At 46.4% G+C, this 22,682-nt stretch overlaps 4 protein-coding genes across 7 annotated transcripts; 1 reads left to right on the top strand and 3 right to left on the bottom strand.

Moving 5' to 3' along the window:
* Positions 1-199: 199 nt before the first annotated feature.
* On the bottom strand, positions 200-11,996 carry LOC123506974. Of its 2 annotated transcripts, XM_045259438.1 has the most exons (12): positions 10,999-11,996; positions 7,737-7,877; positions 6,957-7,097; positions 6,279-6,431; positions 5,748-5,849; positions 5,365-5,555; positions 4,553-4,680; positions 3,755-3,840; positions 2,904-3,054; positions 2,494-2,674; positions 2,178-2,271; positions 200-1,917 (listed from the first exon to the last, which is right to left on the bottom strand). In XM_045259438.1, the coding sequence occupies exons 1-12, from the start codon at positions 11,074-11,076 to the stop codon at positions 1,096-1,098; spliced, it is 2,268 nt and encodes a 755-aa protein (XP_045115373.1). In that variant the 5' UTR covers positions 11,077-11,996; the 3' UTR covers positions 200-1,095. The 2 variants fall into 2 exon arrangements, with proteins under 2 accessions (XP_045115373.1, XP_045115374.1); XM_045259439.1 differs by lacking the exon at positions 7,737-7,877 and having other exon boundaries at positions 10,999-11,964.
* A 2,533-nt stretch (positions 11,997-14,529) lies between these two features.
* LOC123506975 lies at positions 14,530-16,908 on the top strand. Of its 2 annotated transcripts, none has more exons than XM_045259440.1 (4): positions 14,530-15,376; positions 15,591-15,708; positions 15,801-15,888; positions 16,216-16,908. In XM_045259440.1, the coding sequence occupies exons 1-4, from the start codon at positions 14,994-14,996 to the stop codon at positions 16,677-16,679; spliced, it is 1,053 nt and encodes a 350-aa protein (XP_045115375.1). In that variant the 5' UTR covers positions 14,530-14,993; the 3' UTR covers positions 16,680-16,908. The 2 variants fall into 2 exon arrangements, with proteins under 2 accessions (XP_045115375.1, XP_045115376.1); XM_045259441.1 differs by having other exon boundaries at positions 14,533-15,376; positions 16,219-16,908.
* Positions 16,909-16,993: 85 nt separating this feature from the next.
* LOC123506977 lies at positions 16,994-18,741 on the bottom strand. 2 transcript variants are annotated; one of them, XM_045259443.1, is made up of 4 exons: positions 18,286-18,741; positions 17,858-18,059; positions 17,571-17,728; positions 16,994-17,345 (listed from the first exon to the last, which is right to left on the bottom strand). In XM_045259443.1, exons 1-4 carry the CDS (start codon positions 18,414-18,416, stop codon positions 17,168-17,170), a joined length of 669 nt encoding a protein of 222 aa, XP_045115378.1. In that variant the 5' UTR covers positions 18,417-18,741; the 3' UTR covers positions 16,994-17,167. The 2 variants fall into 2 exon arrangements, with proteins under 2 accessions (XP_045115378.1, XP_045115379.1); XM_045259444.1 differs by having other exon boundaries at positions 17,571-17,725.
* Positions 18,742-19,071: 330 nt separating this feature from the next.
* Positions 19,072-21,385, bottom strand: LOC123506978. Its single transcript, XM_045259445.1, has 4 exons — positions 21,267-21,385; positions 20,864-21,050; positions 20,056-20,222; positions 19,072-19,514 (listed from the first exon to the last, which is right to left on the bottom strand). The coding sequence occupies exons 1-4, from the start codon at positions 21,320-21,322 to the stop codon at positions 19,379-19,381; spliced, it is 546 nt and encodes a 181-aa protein (XP_045115380.1). The 5' UTR covers positions 21,323-21,385; the 3' UTR covers positions 19,072-19,378.
* Between the last annotated feature and the right edge of the window lie 1,297 nt (positions 21,386-22,682).

The following is a 22,682-nucleotide window of genomic DNA, read 5'->3' as shown; positions in this document are numbered from 1 at the left end:
TGGGAATTGCTTCCTGCTTGCTTCACTTCACCAGCAATGCTTACATAAGTATAAGTCTGAAGGAGAAAATTTATGTATATTTGTTAAAGTGTGATCTATGAATAGAAGCTAGATCCGTCTCGTTGGCCTGATATGTATTCATTTCAAACCTGTCAGTATGAACTCGGAATTGTGCATGTCATAGTAATTACAAAAGATACAGTAGTAATTGTATTTATTTTGGGTAGAACAATGTACTATAAGTATGTAATCTAAAACTGAAGAGCGACATCATAATTATGTCATGTAAAGGATTATTTGTGATAACATTCGAGACTTTTAGATATTGCTTTAGGAGTTTGTTGAGTATTTCCGGTATTAGGTGCGTTTTTCCGTCATTAATTATACTGCGTTTACCAGCGGCAGGGTCACGTCATCGCGGTCTCCCTTCTCTCTCGTGGATCACCGGACAGCCATGCTGTCGCCATATATCCGGTGCTCTGGGCCCAGCAGAGCCATTTCTCTCCCTTCTGTTTTGTCCACCCTGTTCATGCTTCGACATTCCAGCATCTCTCTCTCTCTCTCTCTCTCTCTCTCTCTCTCTCTCTCTCTCTCTCTCTCTCTCTCTCTCTCTCTCTTCTTAGTTTACTGGTTCAATCTCTAAGTGTGTCTATTGATCTCCCTTTGTTATCGTTCACTTTTACTAATGTTATGGGTCATTTATATTACTCGTGCTGAACTACTTGACTTTCACCACGGCCTCTACTACTCCATCCACTGTCACTTTCACTACTTACTTCTACAACTATACTATCACTAGCATTGTATCACTTTTGCTGTTTTCACTGGAATTACTACTACTACTACTACTACTACTACTACTACTACTACTACTACTACAAATGTTACTAATAGTGCTATACAATTTCTGTGATAATATGTGTTATAAATATTGTTGCCGATAATCACATTTTGTTGTTTGTGCTGAGTTCACAAGTTTTGGTATGTTGTAGAGTGTTTTGATTGTTGTAAAGCTGTGTAAGTAATGCTATTAGACCTCTCGGTCACAACGGCAAATGTGATGGTGTACCAGCGAAGCGATACGACGCGAGAGAACTACGGGACCCCGAAGTAGCGACTGACTAGCCCCGTGGTCCCAGGCCTGGGTGAGGTGGTGGCGGGTGTGGTGGTGGGCGGGGGCGGTGGGGTGGATTCGTTGTCGTAAGCGTCGTCCATATCCACCCAGTCCTCCTCCCTGAACACCGGCAACCCGCGGTCTGGCGTGCCGTAGTTACCGGAGAGAAACACTGGGTCAGTGTACCACGCTGGCACATCCTCCTCTTCCTCTTCGTCATCTCCCTTATCCTCTACCTCCTCTTCCTCCAACACGTCCTTCTGCCTTTCCTCTTGGCCCTGCTGCCCTGGGTCTGCTCCGGCAAGCGGTGTGTCGTCACTGTTGGCCAGGGCGCTCGTCTGCCGCATCTTCATGCTGGTGATCTGCTCTAAGAGAGCTACAGTGCAGGTTGACGGAAGCGTGAGGGGGGCGGCGTCACTGAGCAGCTCTAGAGGCGGCATGGTGGTGGAAGCCACGGGCTGGTCCTGGCTGGCCTTGACAGAAGAATTTGCGTTGAATTGCTCGAGAACCATGAGGAGGATCTCGTAAAAGTCGAGAGACTGAAGGATTTGTTCTTGAGCGTGCCCTTTGAGATCCTTGGCCGCTGTCACCAGCTGGTCAGCTGAATCCTTCTGGCGGCTATCCCTCCACTCGGTGTTGAGGAGATCAGCTGCTACGGTGTCCACGTAGCCTTCCACCTCCTCTAGCCGAGCTACTGTGTGATTGGTGACGTCCACTGCCTGCAGGATGGCGTTCTGCATTTCGCCAGGCACTGCGGCGGCGTCACCAAGCGTCTGTCCCTCAGCCTTTGTGCGCGTTGTCGCCTGGATGAGAGAACATTTTGAAAAAAAAAAAAGAAAAGACGCCAGTGTACTGAAGTTTTAGTCACAGCCAAATATGAACACTTCACCAGGAAGGACGACGCCATCGCAACAAAATAAATATCAAATTATAATATAACTGTGTGTGTGTGTGTGTGTATGTGTGTGTGTGTGTGTGTGTGTGTGTGTGTGTGTGTGTGTGTGTGTGTGTGTGTGTGTGTGTGCAGTCCAGGCATCTCTACGTCACTTCCTGGCAGACTCACGGGTTCCTGGGTGACGTTGGGCGCGGTGCCGAGCTGACCCATCTTCGTCACCACATCCTTCAGTTCTGACAGCTGCTGCCGGTTGTGCCGGTATCTGAGAGAGAGAGAGAGAGAGAGAGAGAGAGAGAGAGAGAGAGAGAGATGAAAATAAGGCCACACCATGGAAATTCAAACATATTATCATGACCTGTAACTGAGAAATAAGATGTGATCAGAATTTTGCAATTCATACTTGTACTGCATTCACTGTGACACGGTGAAGAGGCAAGTGTTGGCGGGCGGCAGCAGAGAGGACAAAGATCACCCGCCCACTCACCCAAGGTCGATGTTGGTGACAAGTTTATCAAGCAACAATGTCATTTTGCGTTCCAACAGCGGCTCCTCCTCCTGAATACGCTTGCAGGAGTCTATGAAGGCAGTCTGCGCCATCATGACCGCCGTGTAGGATGACTCCACCAGGTTGCCCAGGCTCTGCATCTCGTCCACCAGCACCTGACCTGTCGCAGTGGGTGGCATGTGCATGAGGTCACTTTGGTGTCTGATCTTCTCTACGATGAACTGACTCTATTGCTGCCATTATGCCGCTGCATGGAGTTATCAAGATGGTTTTAATTTTTCTGGTGTAATTTGACAAAGTTTTGCTATTAGAAAAATACATCCATTAGCTTAGTAAAGGAGGAAAGGGAAGAGATTCGGGGATGGAGTGAGGATTCGCGGCCTCCTTACCGTAGTCTGGGTCGGTGTTCATTCGGCGCACCAGGACGGCGAAACGCTGATGAAGGAATTTGAGGAGCTCCACTCCCTCACTAGTTTTCTTGGTGAGGCCGCGGCGCAGGTCCTCGCTCTTCCTCAACAACGACTGAAGGAGCAGCTTTATCTGAGAGAGAGAGAGAGAGAGAGAGAGAGAGAGAGAGAGAGAGAGAGAGAGAGAGAGAGAGAGAGAGAATATGTTTGGTTTTATATTCGCATTTCTTGACGTTTATGCAGACAAAACACAAAGTCATGGCATGTACAGTATATACAGTTATGGAACCTCCTGCGTGTAAGAAATTGTTTGTTTTGTTGTTCGAATGACTCGTCAAAATTTACGGTAAACTTGCCATGCACAGAGCGAGAAGGTTTGACCTGTGGGATTCTAGTTAGTGGTTTTTGTATTTCCTATAATAATTGTTCACCCACAATTGGTATAGTTCGTTCTTTTCTAAAGAGCTTAATAACATCAACAATAGCTGTAAGAATCCTATACAACTTACTTTTTAGACGTTTACGAATTTGAGTATAACCAAAAATTATACCTTCTAATAAAGTGACACAGGCTAACTGGTTTTCAAATAGAATGGTGAATAACTGTACTTCCGCAATCAGTCTGTTAGTGGAGAGTCAATGGAGAGCTTTGACAGTTCATATGTTCCTCAGGAAAGAGATGATACATGAGTAAAAATAGAACTTTTATACGGGAACTGCCACTTGGAGGAGCACTGGTTTCTTGTGGCTTTCCTTATCTTTTTAGTCTTTATCTTGTGCTTCTGTGTTGTTACTGAGCTGATAAAAAGTGCTGCTGCGTGGGTGAGTCTTACCTCCAACAGAGCGGCGACAGTGGTTGGGTCAGGGCAGTGCATGGGAGGTACGGGTCGGTCTCCTCTCTCCTCCCCCTCAGACACTCCTGCCGCAGGGATACACCATGACAGGAAGACCGAGAAAAATAGCAAAAACCACGGCTACCAAGGGACGACGAGAGGAAAGTACACACACGTGGAGAGAAAATGAAGGGATAAAAGGTAAACGGGAGAGTAAGAGGAAAAAAAAAAGACAAGAAGGCAAACACGAAGGAGCAAAATCAGGAAATGTGAAAGGTTCTCTCTCTCTCTCTCTCTCTCTCTCTCTCTCTCTCTCTCTCTCTCTCTCTCTCTCTCTCTCTCTCTCTCTCTCTCTCTCTCTCTCTCTCTCTCTCTCTCTCTCTCTCTCTCTCTCTCTCTCTAACTCGATGTATTCCTTCCTCCTTCCCGCATCCACTCTCTTCTTCCTTTTTCGCTTCTTCTTTTCCTTCTTGTCTCACTATATATCAGTTCTTGCCTCGCTTATATCTCCCTCTTCCTTTATTTCTTCCTTATTTCAATTGTCACCTAGTTCCATTCTTGTAGTTTTGCTCATTCTTTTGTAGTCCTATGCTCTCTTGTATGATTACAACCAGATTTTATCCATTGTTCCTTCCCTTCTTCACCATCTTTATCCTTTCCTTTCCTTGATTCCTTCCTCCCTTCAGTCATTTTCTTCTCTTAATGTTTCACTTTCATTTACAGTTCTATAATTTCCTGCACCATTCTACCATGCTTTCATGTATCTATCCTTCCTTTCTTATTCTTCCTCATTCTTACCTCTCCTGCGGGAGGCCTCACCAAGGAGCGTCACGTTGAGCCCCGCGGCGGCCCTGGCGATGCTCTCCACCACGGAAAGGTTCACTTGACGCAGCACGGGTTCAAGGCTACTGAGGGACGGGGATGACCTGCGGGAGACGTTACTTTGGTGAAGCTGGTGTGGATAAGGATCTCTCTCTCTCTCTCTCTCTCTCTCTCTCTCTCTCTCTCTCTCTCTCTCTCTCTCTCTCTCTCTCTCTCTCTGCATGTTTCCTTCCAACTCTGGTCTATCCTGTTTGTCTTGTGCTCTCTCTCTCACACACACACACACACACACACACACACACACACACACACACACACACACACACACACACACACACACACACACACACACACACACACACACACACACACACACACACACACACACACACACACACACACACACATCTTCCTACTCACGTGTCAATTTTCCTTCCATTATTCCTCTTTGTGCTTCCCTCTTTCTTCCAGTCCATCCATGCACCCATCCATCAGCTTTTCCCTCCCTTCCTTTCCTGCATCCACACATCCATTATTCTCTCCGTTCCTCGCCTCCATCTTTCCATCCTTCCCTTCCTTCCTTCCATCCATCCTCTCTTCTATTCTCTCCTCCCTCTATCCTCCTTTTCCACTCTTTTCTCTCTCTCTCTCTCTCTCTCTCTCTCTCTCTCTCTCTCTCTCTCTCTCTCTCTCTCTCTCTCTCTCTCTCTCTCTCTCTCTCTCTCTCTCTCTCTCTCTCTCTCTCTCTCTCTCTCTCTCTCTCTCGTCCTTGCAATCCTCGCACATACGTGATCTGCAAGGCCAGGTCGCGGTGGACGGACTGTATCCTGTTTTTTATGTCCGTCACTGCGTCCTGTGTAGCTTTCCCGCCCTGCCTGATGTCCTGCCGTGCGCTCGTTGCCGTAGAGAGCGTCTGAGTGCCCAAATGCTCCAGGTCCTCCCGGGCTTCCCGCACCTCATCCTGCAGCCGCCCCACGCTCTGCACGGACACCAGAGCATATTAGTGTCGGTGGTAGAGTTCAAGTGAACTTTATTACCATGTGGTAGTAAATCTTACAACGTCAGTTCATTGAGTCGTGTCAAAAGGCTTTATTAGAGTAAGTATTGAGAGAGAGAGAGAGAGAGAGAGAGAGAGAGAGAGAGAGAGAGAGAGAGAGACCGACTGACTCACCTCACTCAGCCTTTTGTACAGGGAGTCGTGGAAGGTGGCGAGGGAACGGTCAAGGAGCACTGGTAGGGTCCTCTGTACTTCTTCGGCGACGTAACGCGTGATCTGGGAAGCACAAGGAAAGGAGAGGCGGGTATTAGGGACATTTTCTTAAACACTTCTGTCCTGCACCTCCACCACTTTTTAGAAGATCTGCATACTTGAAATTACATAAGTTGTTTTGATGGTTCTAATGACACGTTACCATGACTCATACATGACTGATAGAGAAAACACTCGAGAATCGAACTAGATATTTTCGTGTCTCTGAAAATAATTGTAGTGGAGGAGCGAAGTCTAAAGGAGAGAAGGAAGGGTGTGAGTATCTCTCTCTCTCTCTCTCTCTCTCTCTCTCTCTCTCTCTCTCTCTCTCTCTCTCTCTCTCTCTCTCTCTCTCTCTCTCTCTCTCTCTCTCTCTCTCTCTCTCTCTCTCTCTCTCTCTCTCTCTCTCTCTCTCTCTCTCTCTCTCTCTCTCTCTCTCTCTCTCTCTCTAACCAATGAACTGGGAAGATGGGTGTTCGAGGAAGTGAGCTCCCTAGATCTGGTCAGAGGTTGGCTTGTGTTTCTCTCTTCCTCCTCTTCCTCCTCTCCGCCTCTTAAACGCATCTCGCTGGTCGTCGTCATCCTGTCCAGCCTTGTTGACAATTCCTTTCCGGAGGGAGGGAGAGGAGACGTCAGGGATGGTAAGATGAAGCAATTTTACTTGTTTTTCTTGTTTGTGTCATTGTTAAATTTGTTTGCTGGTATTGTTTACTGTTGTTTTCCTTGCTTTGCTTCGTTTGTTTATTTTTTAGTTTCCCATTCTTTTTTACTTAGTCTTATTCTATTTATCTTCATTGTGTTTTGTTTCTCTGTTTTTTATGTTTGGTTCTTATTGTAATAACACATCTATATTGGTGTTTGCAATAGTAACATCTTTTATACAGATGTGGCGTATAGTCTACATATCTATATATCTATATCTGTATATGCCTATGTTATGATAATTTGTCTTTTTTTTTTATAGGTACACTAACGTCTCCTTTCTCGAGTCCCTTGTTCATGTAGCTTCTTCCTTTGTGTATCTTTCCTGATCTTTTGTTTCTCTTGTTCATGAGTATTTTGCCCCTCTATGTGTCTTTCGTGCATTGTTCTCCTTGTACCCTCATGGCTTGGAGCTTGAATGCACAGTACCTGGAGGTCCGTGTTGGTGGCGTTGATGGTAGAGCGTAGCGAGGAAGTCTCCTGGGTGAGGCGGGAGTCCAGGGCCTCCACTTTTTCCACTAACGAGTCCACCTTGGCGAGACGCGAAGAAAGGGTTGCGAAGTGGGCCTCCTGAGTGGTGGAGGGATCTTCTGTGTTATCGTGGATGTGGTGGATTGGATAATTAGAAGGGCATTTCGTTTTGAAGTCATAGCATTGTATCCTGAGAGAAATAATCAAGTTTCATTCATACAAAGTAGCATTGCAGTGACTAAATATATCGTTTAGCGATCTCAGAGATAAAGAAAAAAAATGTGAATTAATAGAAACGTAAATCTTAGCATAAAATCATGAAAGTAATGAAACGGTAAAGAGTAGAAATCATAGAATAAAATCTCCATATAAGACCAAAGAAAAATACAGTTACAGGTGATCAAGATTCATGAAGAAACATGCATGGGGCGTGGACGGAATATCAAGAAATAAGACATGAGGTTTGCGTTGCGTATAGTGTGAAAGGAGGGACTCAGCTATTACCAAACAAACATGACGCCAGCAAGAAAGGTGCGACGTAGGACATGCCCACCTGAGACCTTCCCTTTCCGAGTCCACATCGGCAACACTGCGAACATTCCAGGCGTGTGACGCAATGGTTGCCGGCGTGACATCCTAACACACCCCTTGGTCGAGCACATCTCTAACACTCACCCGTCCGTGCAGCGTCGTCCCCTCACACTCACTCCTGTGGCGAAGTTTATCCCATTGACTCACCCCTTTGGCGGCGGAGTCTGTGAGGCGGCTGAGGCGAGACTCCAAATTGATCTCCATTGTGGAGAACCTCTGTGTGAGTTGCAGGATGGCTTGGCTCAGCTCAGACAGACCTTCCTCACTATTTGGCATGAACGCCACGCCCTGAGGGATAGACCACCACCATCACCACCACTACCACCACCACCACCACCACCACCACCACCACCACCACCACCACCACCATCACCAGTTAGTGTTAGGGAAGACTGACAATATTTTCCTTTCATATGAATGGGAATTGTAAAGCAAATCTGATAAAGTAAATGTACTTCTTACAATATTTTTGCTGATATGAATGGAAGCTATAAGGAAAGGTGCGAAATGTAAATGGGAATCATTATTTCAGTAAAACTGTATGAAAATTAAAGAGAGGAAAATAAAACTACTGAATATAAACGCACTATGTAAGATGATTTAGAGAGTAAATGATTTGATGTATACAAAACGAGAAGAAAAGCGTGTAGATAAAAAGAAACTTTCCAAGATTATTGACGAAGGAGTATTTGATGAAGGAAGGAAGGGAGAACAGTTCAGAGGAAAGACAGGGAATAAACTTTAAAGCAGTCATTGGGAAAGATAAGAAGAGGTGAAGGTCCCGCCGCCGGTGAAGCAATGCAATAAACGCGTCAACAATACCTGGGGGAAGTTGTGACTGTGACTCGTCTGTGTGTGTGTGTGTGTGTGTGTGTGTGTGTGTGTGTGTGTGTGTGTGTGTGTGTGTGTGTGTGTGTGTGTGTGTGTGTGTGTGTGTGTGTGTGTGTGTGTGTGTGTGTGTGTGTGTGTGTGAGAGAGAGAGAGAGAGAGAGAGAGAGAGAGAGAGAGAGAGAGAGAGAGAGAGAGAGAGAGAGAGAGAGAGATGGACTGTTGCACATTCTCAAGATGGTTACATATTTTCCTCACACACACACACACACACACACACACACACACACACACACACACACACACACACACACACACACACACACACACACACACACACAGGATGGAACCAAGGTCTGGGAAAACTTGCATCATCATCAGTGTAATTTTCGCAACACGCACAGATGCGTGGCATACATTTGTCGTGTTCCTCCGTCCATTAGTATAGTGTTCTGCGCGTCAGTGGTGGTGAAAGTAGAAAGCTGCCTTCAGGTTCTAATACCACCTGAGTACTTGGTCCCGGGTCATTTGTGAAGGATGCGGTGCGCTAGTGGTAAACAATGCAAAGACACCAAGAATACGAGTATATTACACATGAACATACGTGAATAAACGAAGCTGCAAGAGACAATCGGGTCTACACGTGACAGTCCCTGCATAAAACTTATTTACCTATAGTCCATCTACCATACTCATCCATAAATGTGTCTGATATTATTTTAAAACTCCTTAAGTGAGTTTATTGCATTCCTCTGCCAATTTATTTGATAACTAATTCCTTCCTATCTCTTTTTTTTTTTAAGGTCGAGATCATTATTTTTTACATATTGTGATCAGTGACCATGAAAGAATTAAGGTGGGTAGGTCAAAGACGAAAAGGTAGTGAAAGGGGAGATGAACAGTAGAATGGATGAAGGTTAAAATTTTCAGACATAGTGAGGGAATGACTGCGTGGACTGAATGGGGAAGGAAGGATGTGGATGAAGGGAAGGTGAACTAAAAGTGAGAGAGAAAGGCTAGAGGGGATGGGGAACAGGGAGGGGGATGAGAGACATAGGGAAGCAAAAAGAGAAGAGGAAAGGGATGAGGCACAAGTACGTACAAGTAGGTTCAGGGTGAGACGGAGTGAAATAAGGTGAAGTGGTGAGATGATGTAATTGTCTTGCTATCAACACATCGCATTTGTCTCCTGATTTCCTTGTCAGACATATTTATTTTCTTTGATTTATTGATAGCGGATTTTTCTTAGTGAGTGAGTGACTCGATTAGTCTGGCTCCTACTCGGTCAGTCAGTTACTCATTTAGTCAGATGTCTCTTCAGTTATCAGTCAGTCAATAGGTAAATATGTATGTCTGTCTGTCTTTTTGTAACCTTAAGAAAATAACAGAGAGAGAGAGAGAGAGAGAGAGAGAGAGAGAGAGAGAGAGAGAGAGAGAGAGAGAGAGAGTATTATTGAGAATGGCGAGAGCAGGGGTGTAATTTGAGCTGGGCGCCCACACACACACACACACACACACACACACACACACACAGAGGCCCCGTCAACACTTCTGGCGGCGAGACACGGCGTTATTCTCCTTCAGATTATTCATCCTTTGTTATTCCCATTTCAGCTTTCCCCTCTTTATCATAATGTTCCTGCTCCTTCTGCTCATTTTCACTCCTAGTTTTCCCATTCTCCTCCTCCTCCTCTTCCTCCGCATCCCCTCCTTCTCCTTCTCATCATTTTCTCTTATTTTTCTCTTTTCTTCTCACGCCCTCTTCCTGTTGTTTCTCTCCATTATTTTTCTTTATTCTTTTCATACAGATTTTTCCCTTTAATTTTTCTGTTTTCTCTAATTTATTCTCCTTTATTTTTTCTCTAATTTTACTTAATTGGTTGCTTCTCTAACTCCTTCTGTTTCTCATTTCCTTTTTTTTTTCTCGTCCACCTCTTGTTATTATTGCGTATTTACAACATGATATATTCAATCTGAAAAGCCTAACGAGATGGCAGCTTAGTAACTCGCAGACTATAGAATAACAAGTACCACCAGCGAATTCCGCCACCTTCAAAGAAAATGAGCATAGTGTGTGGGTAACTGAAGTGTGTGTGTCTGTCTGTCTGTCTCTCTCTCTCTCTCTCTCTCTCTCTCTCTCTCTCTCTCTCTCTCTCTCTCTCTCTCTCTCTCTCTCTCTCTCTCTCTCTCTCTCTCTCTCCAACACACACACACACACACACACACACACACACACACACACACACACACACACACACACACACACACACACCGTCGGGTCCTGTTCCGGCATTGTTAATGTGTTTAGTCTGAAATTGCTGAGAAGGAGAGGGAGAACAGCAGTTTTAGACATACGTAAGTGATATTCTATTTCTGGTCCAGCGCTGCTCCGCCTCGTATGTTTAGTCTAGGAAACGGACCAGCGAATTTTTGCTTGCGAAAATGTAAACTTTTAAGACATTGTAGGTGAAAAGAAAAAATGAACAGAGAGAGAGAGAGAGAGAGAGAGAGAGAGAGAGAGAGAGAGAGAGAGAGAGAGAGAGAGAGAGAGAGAGAGAGAGAGAAGCCTTGAGGGACCCACCATTGCTAGGGAGAGATGAGGCAGGAGAGTGATCACCAGGGCCATCACCAAAGGGGCGCCACACTCAGTCCCTGACATCCTCCTTGCTTCTGCTCTGCTGCTGCGGGAAAGGAGTTACGTGGCGGCTGTGCCTCCTTGTCTCTGCTGCTGCTGCTGCGGGACGAGAGTTGCGTGGTGGCTTTGCCTCTTTGCCTCTGTTGCTGCGGGACGGGAGCTGGATGGCGGCTGTGCCTCCTCAAGAGACTGTGAACATGTGCTGGGTTATGATTGTGCGCTGTTGGATGGAGGTCTTAGTAGACACGTGCACCATAGGACTTTATTTATCACACGCATATAAATAGGTTGGATGACACTGTTTGGATGTCACTTTTTTGAATGACACTGATGCAACTCGTTTGATTATCACAATTTGGATGACAGACTTATAATTCCACGGACATCTGAATTTTCAGTCTAGGGGAAAACTTTAGTGTTGGATCTCGATGTTCAGTTACTCTATAATCCCTGATGTCGTATATTATAAATTTCTCACGAAATATTTTGTCACTGGAAAACAAAAGCACTGATTGTGCCAGTAATAGAGTAGCGGGTCATTTCAGATCTTTTGTAGAGAACTGTTTCCTGTGCACTGCGAGCTGCCGATGGGCACTGGTGTTTTGAGAGCGGCTGGGGGAGTGAAGGACAGAGTGGTGGCACAAAGTGGTGTAACTTGACAAAGGCGCGATGTTGAGGGAGGAGGGGCGTGAGAGTGAGGAGGCTGAAGGGCTAGAAGTTAGTGAGGGTGATAAAATGTCCTGGTGGTGGTATCAAAGTGTAGTATCAAAGTGTAGTGTAAAATGTCCTGGTGGTGGTGGCGGTGGTGGTAATGGTTGAGGCACAGCGCGCCCTCCTCTCTCCGTCCTCTCAGGACAACTACCCCTTCGTGCTGCCCCACCGTGGTGCCGTGGTGCGCTGCTGCCCACCACACGTCCTGCCACGCCGCCCATCCATTCGCAGGGTGTCGAAGTAGCTGCCACGAACACACGCACACACCTCTCTATATCACTTACACACACACACACACACACACACACACACACACACACACACACACACACACACACACACACACACACACACACACACACACACAAGGCATCGAGAGAAAACACAATTTGGGGATTTCTGCAAGTTTCCGATTTCATGCACAATGTCCGGCACATTGGGAATTGGGATTATCTATTTAACACCCTAGTGTGTGTGTGTGTGTGTGTGTGTGTGTGTGTGTGTGTGTGTGTGTGTGTGTGTGTGTGTGTGTATGCGCGCGTGTGTTTAGAGGAGAAGGAGACAGGGGCGAGGGTGTTTGTTTTGAGGCTCCACAACGGACTCAGTCATGGAAAGAAACACAAGAGGAAAAACATCCGGATATAATGTGAAAAGGAGACGGAAGAGGAGGAGGAGGAAGAGGATTCATTGCATTAAATAATGATGATATAATAGAACACAGCAAAAACGAGGAAATACACACACACACACACACACACACACACACACACACACACACACACACACACACACACACACACACACACACACACACACACACACACACACACACACACACACACACACACAGACAGATAGATAGATAGATAGATAGATAGATAGATAGATAGATAGATAGATAGATAGATAGATAGATAGATAGAGAGAGAGAGAGAGAGAGAGAGAGAGAGAGAGAGAGAGAGAGAGAGAGAGAGAGAGCACTATGGTACACACATGCATAGTTTTCCCACAAGTGTTCCGGAACTGCGTCAGACGAGGGCGGCGCCTGCTGGGTGAGGGCACTTCCTTACACTTCACACCTCTGTCCTCTGTCCTTCAGGGTGCCATGCAGGATACCACTGCCCATCCCCAAAGTGCCAAAAGTCACAAAAATTCCGCCCACAAACTCCACATTTTTTATGAATAATGAAACAAGGGAACGGAAAACATAAGTATGTATCCCTCTTAATCTTTTATTTGAGGTTTTCTCAAAGGTAAAACGACACCCGGCTGTTTAGTATCTCATTTAAAGAAGTGATAGCATTAGCCCATTGTTAATAATATAATCTTTCTAATGACTTTGAAAACACTATGAAAAGAGTGCAGTGTGTGTGTGTGTGTGTGTGTGTGTGTGTGTGTGTGTGTGTGTGTGTGTGTGTGTGTGTGTGTGTGTGTGTGTGTGTGTGTGTGTGTGTACCAGACCTCATCCTGAGTGGGCATGTTGAGGTTCTGTTTACGTAACGCTGAAGAACGAGATCTGTAGTTAGCTGTTGTCTGTATCGGGTTCACTGACTCCCTTGTGTCGGCCCTCCGCCCCTCCATCCCTTCGCCTCGGCAGTATGCGTGCGAGTGTTGTTTACGGAGGAACTACAAGTCGCTGAGAGGTGGGCGGCGGCGGCTGCGTCAGAAGTTGTCTCGTGTTTACCTGAGTCAAGGAGCTGAACGAGGATCCTCCATCCTCCTCCAATCGTGCCTTGTTCTATCCGTCTCTCTCTCTCTCTCTCTCTCTCTCTCTCTCTCTCTCTCTCTCTCTCTCTCTCTCTCTCTCTCTCTCTCTCTCTCTCTCTCTCTCTTTCCCGTGTGTATGTGTGTGTGTGTGTGTGTGTGTGTGTGTGTGTGTGTGTGTGTGTGTGTGTGTGTGTGTGTGTGTGATGTTTTACTTTGGAATAAACAAGAACCATACCAGATGGATGATTCATTGACACACACACACACACACACACACACACACACACACACACACACACACACACACACACACACACACACACACACACACACACACACACACACTAAACGCTTCGTCAGGCGTGTCTCCCCTTCGTGGTGTTTGTTCTTCACCACCACCATCACCAATAACAACACCAGAAGTTTGTTTATGTCCCCAACAGGAGGCAGTTCAGTTCCTCCTCCCTCTTCCATCTCGTCTCAGTTTCCTCCTCGCAGTCTAAATATAACTTAACTCCCGCGGTGTCTCCCCCTTATCCTTCTCGCCTCCCCGCAGTAACACTCACATCCTCGTCATTCCTTAGGGACTGCTCAAGTCCCCCTTCTCCTCTTCTCCTTTAAGGCACGGGCGCCCTCACCTGTACTTGCGGTCTTTTCTTAACTTCCACGGCTCCGTAATGTCTTTGTAAAATGATGCTATTCTCTGTTTTTTTATTTCCTGTTTCTACTGTTTGTAAATGTGATTGATTGTTAGATATGTGTGTGTGTGTGTGTGTGTGTGTGTGTGTGTGTGTGTGTGTGTGTGTGTGTGTGTGTGTGTGTGTGTGTGTGTGTGTGTGTGTGTGTGTGTGTGTGTGTGTGTGTGTGTGTGTGTGTGTGTGTGTGTGTGTGTGTGTGTGTGTGTGTGTGTGTAATAAGCTGTGTGTTCTAAATGAGAGGATGAATACTATTTACAATGAGTAGATCAGTACTAATTAGAGGACATCCCCCCTGAAAGAAAATGTAAAACGTAACATTGATCATAATGATGGTGATCACTGCAACGATAACAACAATGCTAAGGATAATAGTCACGCTGTTACTGCTGGTGATGATATTGTTATATTACAACAACTGATATTCATACACTCCTTAGAACCTTGTAGCACAATGTCTTTATTACAGTACCACCACCTCCGCCGCAGTAGTGCAAACGCGTCGCGTCTCGGTGGAGATTCAGTTAGACTGTTAGCGCAGTGCTTAGCGAGGCGCGGCGGACCAGCAGTTTCCACCTATAACTCACGTCTGTGGCCTCCTTCGTCTTCAAACCGCTGTTGACTCACGCATGCGCCAACACTCGCGTCTCTGACTTGAGCCTGAGTTGTAGAGGTCCCAAGGCGTGAGAGACGAGCGCAGAGGGAGGGAAGGAGAGAGGTGCTGGCAAGGATGATGTGTTAGTTGCTGAAACATTAATATCGGGAGTTGCGTTTCCGTTATGAATCACGACTAGCAACATCGGCAACCCTACCCCCACTCCCAATACTATGATCAAGTTCCTTCTCCAAGCTGTGGTCCTTTGCGCCGTGGCTGTTGTCTGTATAGCTTATACCCGCAGAGGGCATAAGGTGGGTGAGGCATCTTTCGATGTAGATTACCGAAGCGTCTTTGAACAGCCTCACCTCATCAAGAAGGTGGAAAAAACAACATATTTGACAGTGAAGAAAGACGTGAAGGAAAAGGTGGGAAGGGCTAAAGTGAGAGAACTAAAAATACCAAAAGGTGACATGAAAAAGAATAAAGATGAAGTGGAAGTGAATGAAGATGAGTTGAAATGGAATGAACAAGAGTTTCCTTCCTTGGATGTCACGTCGATCGGTGCTTCCATGGCGTCCCTCCGCCGCTTCCTGCATCACGCCAGGAGAGTCAGGTGTGGTATTTCGACTCATTGCTTGCCTTTACTGTCTTCCAACGTTGGTATAGTCAACGTAACACAAAGAAGAGAACAACGTAACAGTTTGGCTTTGGCTGCAAAAATGTGTTTGTCTGCCATGGTATGTAATTTTATTGGTGCTAGTTTGTGTATTGCCGCCATGATTGCATGATACAACATCTTGTTACCTACCACTGTGTTCCTGCTGCAGGAAGCAGGCAACAGAGAGTGTTAAGAGGGACGTGGAGGTTGATGCCTTGTCCCTGCACCGCCTCAGTCTTCACCTGCAGAACACCACAAGTGTGCCCCGCGCCTCTCACCCTCACCAGGTACTTCATTTCGTTTACTGAATTGGCTGCCAAGGTGTGTCCACTGATTGCTTTTACTAGCGACTTCACACCTGTGTCTTGTGAATCCCCAGGTAGTGCCATTCAACTACGAGGACGGAGGTGTGCCAGTAGCAGCGGCGGCGTCCAGCGGTCGTGGTGTGGGCGGCTATGATGACTGTGGTGCGTCTAGTATCGAATGGCGTCCGCTAGTCTGATTTGTCTTTTGAGTCTTACAAGTATGGTTAGATATCTTGAGTTCTGTATCTTTGCAAGAGGTAGCTGCTGTGTTGGCGATTGATTCCGTGGTTATTACTGATGCTTCTCGCCCCCCATTCCTCTCTCCCTCCTTGCCCCCCATTCCTCTCTCCCTCCTTCCCCGCCCCTCTCCTGCTCGACTCGACTCTCCGTACTTGCGTTTCTTCGTTCTCTCTCTCTCTCTCTCTCTCTCTCTCTCTCTCTCTCTCTCTCTCTCTCTCTCTCTCTCTCTCTCTCTCTCTCTCTCTTCAGCAGGAGGCAGCCAGGCGTTGGGCGTATTCAACTTCCTCACCTTCATGGTCTACTCGCTATCCCTGGTAATGACGGTGGTCACCCTCGCCCAGGGTTCTATGGCGGACACCTTCCTCGGCCAGATAATCAATGGTGTTGTCATAAACCAAAGATCCTTCAGTGCGGCGACTCCAGGGTTGCCAGATATGGTTCCTAAAGCCCATGAGGTACTGGGTCTTGTCCCCCGAGAGCTGCTTGATACTGGCAGGCACCCAAGAGACACCGCGAGCCGGCAGGAGGAGGAACTTAAGGCTCTGCGAAAGGAGCTGTCAGTGGGGATGGTAACGGCGCTGCTGGAAGCTGTGCGAGGCCCAAGTAGGCTGTGGGCCAAAGGTTCAGTACGGAATTGTAGCAGTCCAGCCAGGGCATGGGCACACCGCTACTTCACCACACACGCCCACGCCATCCTCTCAAGCCACACCTGACGATGCTCTTGAGATAACTCAGGAAACTGAATATATTGTTTTCCTATTGTTGTTGTTATTACTACAACTACTGTCTTCAACTGTGTGTGTGTGTGTGTGTGTGTGTGTGTGTGTGTGTGTGTGTGTGTGTGTGTGTGTGTGTGTGTGTGTGTGTGTGTGTGTGTGTGTGTGTGTGTGTGTGTGTGTGTGTGTGTGTGTGTGTGTGTGTGTGTGTGTGTGTGTGTGTTAGTGCATGAGTTTTCTGGTTTTTTGCACCTTTACCACTTACTTTGCTAATATTGTTGAGGACTTAAGGACAAAATAAAGAACACCCAGAGGCACCACGGTTTTATTTGGTACAGTCTGCCGGACATTGGTGGGACGTGAGGTCACAGAGTTACGACAGCAGACCAGTATGGGGACTGAGGGGTGTTAGTGTGTGGCGCTGTGGTGATGCAGAGGAGGCACCTACATCTGGAGGTCTTGGCGCCAGGATGGCAGTGCTGATCTCAGTAATCGTCGGCCCAGGCATCGTACATGCTGGGGTGGCTATAGAATGACGGATAGTCCAGGCACGCCAAGTACTTCCCGTCACAGGACTCGCCCCGTGCTCCGGCCTGTCCTGCCTCGCCTACGCCCTTGTACTGAGTCTCACGCACCCGCGCCAGCCAGTCGCCAGCGTTCCGACTGTCGTTGGTGACCACGAGAAGTTATCTCATACAAGAAAATGAAGAAGTAAAGAATGATGATGACAATGATCATATATACAATGTGACATCCAATACATATCGCTGCAGAACGATTTATGATTATAAGAATGATGTATATTAACCTAAACATTTGAAAACATAATTTTGCCCACGTTTCACTGACAACAATGCCTGACGGATCGCTTTTCCCAGTCTAACTCACCTGACAACTTTGGCGATCACCTGGCCCAGAGGACCCGTGGCTGCCGCCGCGTCTGCTCCTTCACACACGAACTTCTCTGCGCATGCTGCGTCAGTGGTCGTCATGCCGTGCAGGAAGCCTCGCAGCATGCTATAGCACGCCGCCGCCGCCGCCGCCTTCTGGAGATAAGATTAGATAAAAAGTTTATCAAAATGATATGATAACAGTGGTAATGGACCATTACTCTATCCGGACCCTCATTGATTGCCACGCCATTCAGAGACAGCCATGTGGAAGGAGCACGTTACCTGATTGCCGCTGACGGGCAGCAGTTGATCAGCGAAGAGCTCCGAGGGCAGTCGCTCCCTGCCACTGACGTCCCTTATTGATCTGGTCATGTCCGAGTCATTTTGTAGCTCCATGATGAGGTCGAACAGCGCAAGCAGGAATGCCAGGAACCCGAATACCGAAAAGGCGTCGTTGCAGCCTGAGTAGCCACTGAAGAGGAATCTGTGAAGTGAGAGTAACGGGATTAACGGAAGACTAACACGAGGTCTGAGCCTGCAGGATAAACAGTGCATACCCGTAAAGTGAAATTGACAATTGAGGACAACAGTTGTGCTTTCTTTCATGGAGGTATGACTGAGATGCGTGTGCAACGTATAAAACTAAAATAGAAAAGAAAAGATGCAAAGGTGTCTTTTGATTATAACTTTGGCGTTACCTGTCGCCTCACCTGGGTTCCATCTGGGGTTCGGCGGATGGATGAAGGGTATCAGTCACCTGATCTACAAACATCTGCGTCACCTCCGCGAAGGGAAGCACCACATCTTCCTCAGACATGGAATCTACGAGTATTTCTTCCATTTTGAATAACTATAATTCTTCTTTCGTTAGGCGGTTCTTCCTTTGCTGAATTCCTGTGCAGTGCTTCCTCTGTTAAACTGTATGAGAAGCTTTCACGAGCCTTCACTTACACGATATACAAACAAGTGAAGACAGCATATAACAGTAAAATGTTTCTGTTAATCCTATCAAGACAACAATGATTCTCGCATTCAGTGGCTTTGTGTGCATGTACTTTTCCCTTATTGTCTGCCAGTCACGTTGCTTCTGGAGTCAAAAGCTGTACTGAGGAGGATGTGAGTGTGACTGCGTGCGTCGCCACAACTACATGTAGACTGCCAGTGTGTGGGAGCTTGGGCGTAACGAAGTGGTGTTAGGTGTGATGGTAGAAAAAAGAAGGGGAGGAGAAAGAGAGGGAAAGGAGGGAGGAAGGTTAAATGACGTTATGATGACAATGGAAGAGAGAATTGTGTGTGGAAGGGAGGTGATAATGAAATGGTAGACACGTAGCAAACTTCACGGTTGTTACACTAAGTTGCCTTACTCACTCCATTGCCCTAAATCTGCGTAACGGTACGCCACAGGGCTCCGTTATCACCTCTGTACGTGACAACAGCCAGAATCAGAGAACGACAAGACTCACGTAGAAGGCGTAGAAGGGGACAAAAATAACGTGTTGTGTTGACTTATTCTGTATTTGAATTGGTAGTGTGTTACATTGGTGTTGCATCTGTAGTGTATATTGTATGCGTGTTGTGTGGATGTTGTATGTGTAAGATGGGTGATGTGTGTTTAGCGTGAGCGTTGTGTAAGTGTTGCACTGATTACGTGGGCGTTGTATGGGTGTTGCGTGTGTAGCATGGGTCATATGTGTGTGTGTGTGTGTGTGTGTCATCTGAGCCATGTGTGTAATGCATAGATGCTATATGATTGTATGTGTATTGACTGTGCAGCGTGGCAGTTGTATGGGTGTTACATGTGTGTTACGTGAATGCTTCTCTACCATCACCACTCATGCAGGCATCATCTATGGCAGGGCAGGTGAGGGTGGAGGCGGCGAGCAGGGTGGTGGCTCCGAGACTGGAGCCGTTGAGAGCAGGCCACCTTGCAAGCCACTGCCTGTACAAACCAAAGGAAGGTGTCAAGTCATGTTGTGTCTATCCGGTGTTATGAGACCATATTCTGAAACATTTCTTCTAAGCACCTCCACTTCCTTGAAGTGATATGGGTTCATAGAGGCGTTTTTACTGCTCTAGTAACAAATTAACGAGATATTTTTAATATTGACAGGAGAAATCCTCATTGGAACCTGGTCTAGTGGTATTATGTCCAAATGGTGTGTGTGCGTGCGTATGTGTGTGTGCGTGTGTGTGTGTGTGTGTGTGTGTGTGTGTGTGTGTGTGTGTTCTTTTTTTAGATTTTTTTTTCGTTTTTGTGTGTTTAGTAATATCTTTCCTTCTTTTTATGTGTGTGTGTGTGTGTGTGTGTGTGTGTGTGTGTGTGTGTGTGTGTGTGTGTGTGTGTGTGTGTGTGTGTGTGTGTGTGTGTGTGTGTGTGTGTGTGTGTGTGTGTGTGTGTGTGTGTGTGTGTGTGTGTGTGTGTGTGTGTGTGTGTGTGTGTGTGTGTGTGTGTGTGTATGTGTAGCCAGGCAGTCACTCACCCAGCCAGCGAGGTAAGAGTAGCTGCCAGAGGGCCTTTTGTTGCTGCTGTTGCTGCTGCATGACACATATGGGCATTTCCACAGGTGGGTGTAGTTGTGGTGGCCATCAGCACGCCCTTCGCCAACCGGCCCGCTGCCCAGATTCCCTCCGCCACGCCCACGTCATTCTACCCATAAATATTTCCTCTATTGCTTCGTTTTGGATATTACAAGCACATATAAGGTTTAAAAAAAATTTACTGCTGCTGGTAAATTCACTACTACTACTGCTACTACTACTACTACTACTACTACTACTACTACTACTACTACTACTACTACTACTACTACTACTACTACTACTACTATTATTATTATTACTACTACTACTACTACTACTACTACTACTACTACTACTACTACTACTACTACTACTACTACTACTACTACTACTACTACTACTACTGCTGCTGCTGCTGCTGCTGCTGCTGCTGCTGCTACTACTGCTGCTGCAATTATTGTGTATCTAACTTATTACTATCTGTTTATCTATCTCTCTATTCATCCATTTATCTATCTATAATCTTTATATCTGTTTGTCTGTCTGTCCATCTCCTTACCTATCTAATCATCCGTCTACATCTCTTTATCAGTGAATTTCGGTCGCTCGACTAATCTCGGAAGCGGAACGAGAGCTACAACGGGAACTACTCGTAGGTTAGCCCTTTATTGCTATGGAAATACAATACGTCACTTTACTAAATGAGGTTTTTTGATAATTATAAAAAAAGTATAGCAACGAAATCCTTAAGAAGTCACAAGGACCTACCGTGCATCCTGCAGGGGAGGAGAAATGTGCCCGGCGTGTCCTTCTCTCGGTGTTGACGTCTATGTCCACCGCCAGCTCGTTCACGTCGAGGAAGAGGTCGAGGAGGGCGAGCAGGAAAGCGAGGAAGGCAAACACCTCGAGCCCACCACAGCCGCCGCCTCCATAGTGGCCGCCGTCTCTGCCTGATCTGTGGTGGTGGTGGTGGTGGTTGTATATAGTTTGGCATTTTGCTTTTACGCAGTTTCTGTTTTAAAATATACATAATCATATATTTTTTTCACCCACTCCCGTACTCAAACTCACCAACTCACTCACTCACTCAACCCTTACCCCTCCAGCCACACACACACACATGTCAATCACCCAAACACCTAGCGCACCTTAACCAATACCCTCTTCTCACCCTGACGCGGCGGACAGGTGGTGCTGCTGTATGTCTTGAACACGAGTCGGCATCATGATGGTGTCCCGTGTGTAGCTGCCTCGTATCTGAGCTGGGAAAAGCGTCACGGAACACTCACTCCCTCAGTCTCTCACTCTTGGTAACTAGGACGCTGTGATGTTCCTTCTTCGCTCACCAAAACTGTCTCTCTAAGCACGAAAGGTTTTGTTCATTCTCCGCCACCCACGTACTCACTCTTAGTAACTGTCATGTCGGAACTCCACCCATCAGCACTGCCACCACTCTTTTTTCGTTTTACTGCCACTCCCAAATGAACTGTATATATAAGCGTGTTGTATGTGCGGACAAGTTAATTTTTCTCTTCTTTTCGTTATATACTTTTTCTAATCTTGCAATTTTTCTTATAATTTTAAACATCCCCCTTTCGTCTTTTTTTCTGTATATCTTTCTGTCTATCTGTCTGTGTGTCTGTCTGCTCTCTGTCTCTCTTTCTCTCTCTCTCTCTCTCTCTCTCTCTCTCTCTCTCTCTCTCTCTCTCTCTCTCTCTCTCTCTCTCTCTCTCTCTCTCTCTCTCTCTCTCTCTCTCTCTCTCTCTCTCTCTCTCTCTCTCTCTCTCTCTCTCTCTCTCTCTCATACATCTTTTGGATAATGTAAAATAAACCATTACTTCCAACACTCAACAGTCTATTAAGGAAGCCATAATCGCATGACAACTTATTTAAAAACGTAACAAATAAATAAATAGATAAATAAACAGATAAATAAATCAGTATACAGTGAGGGCGTAGGGAGGTGTCTAGCTATCATTCTGCGCAGTCTTGATAAAGCTCCTGACAGTCCTTGTGAAGAAGAAAACGGAACGAGTTTACGGGGCTGTGTGCTGGTAATGATTGGGTAACCACGTGTGCTCCATACCTAGACGACACTGCTTTCAGGTACACACACACTTCACGGGCCGCGACGCAAGTGCCAGAAGGAGACGCGAGAGAGACGTTCTGTAGTATCTGGAAGGCTTCCCGTATGGCCCTATTGTGCTCTGAAAGCGTGAAGAAATGTTGTTCAAGACTTCACTCTCTATTTCTCGTCCCCGTCGTCGCCATCGTGTCGTTATTTGGAAGTAGTTCTGAGTGGCTCTTTGTCTTTCCTGAAGGGATGAAAAAGTGTTCTGAAAGATCTCGGTGTTTATGTATCGTCGTCGTCGTCTTCTTCCTATTGGTGGGACGACGACCACCACAGAAGACGAGGAATCTGAGTTGGAGTTGACTTCGTTGAGATTTCCCGCCGCGTTGTTGCCTGCGTTCACGTTATTGTTGTTGTTATTATTATTGTTATTGTTATTGTTGTTGTCACTGATGTTGTTTATGGCGTTCAATACACCGTTGAAGACGAGCAGAGTGAAGGTGAGGAGATCGAAGG

Source organism: Portunus trituberculatus, chromosome 21 (assembly GCF_017591435.1).
Source record: "Portunus trituberculatus isolate SZX2019 chromosome 21, ASM1759143v1, whole genome shotgun sequence".
Lineage (NCBI taxonomy): Eukaryota > Metazoa > Arthropoda > Malacostraca > Decapoda > Portunidae > Portunus > Portunus trituberculatus.
This window is presented reverse-complemented; position numbering and strand designations above follow the sequence as displayed.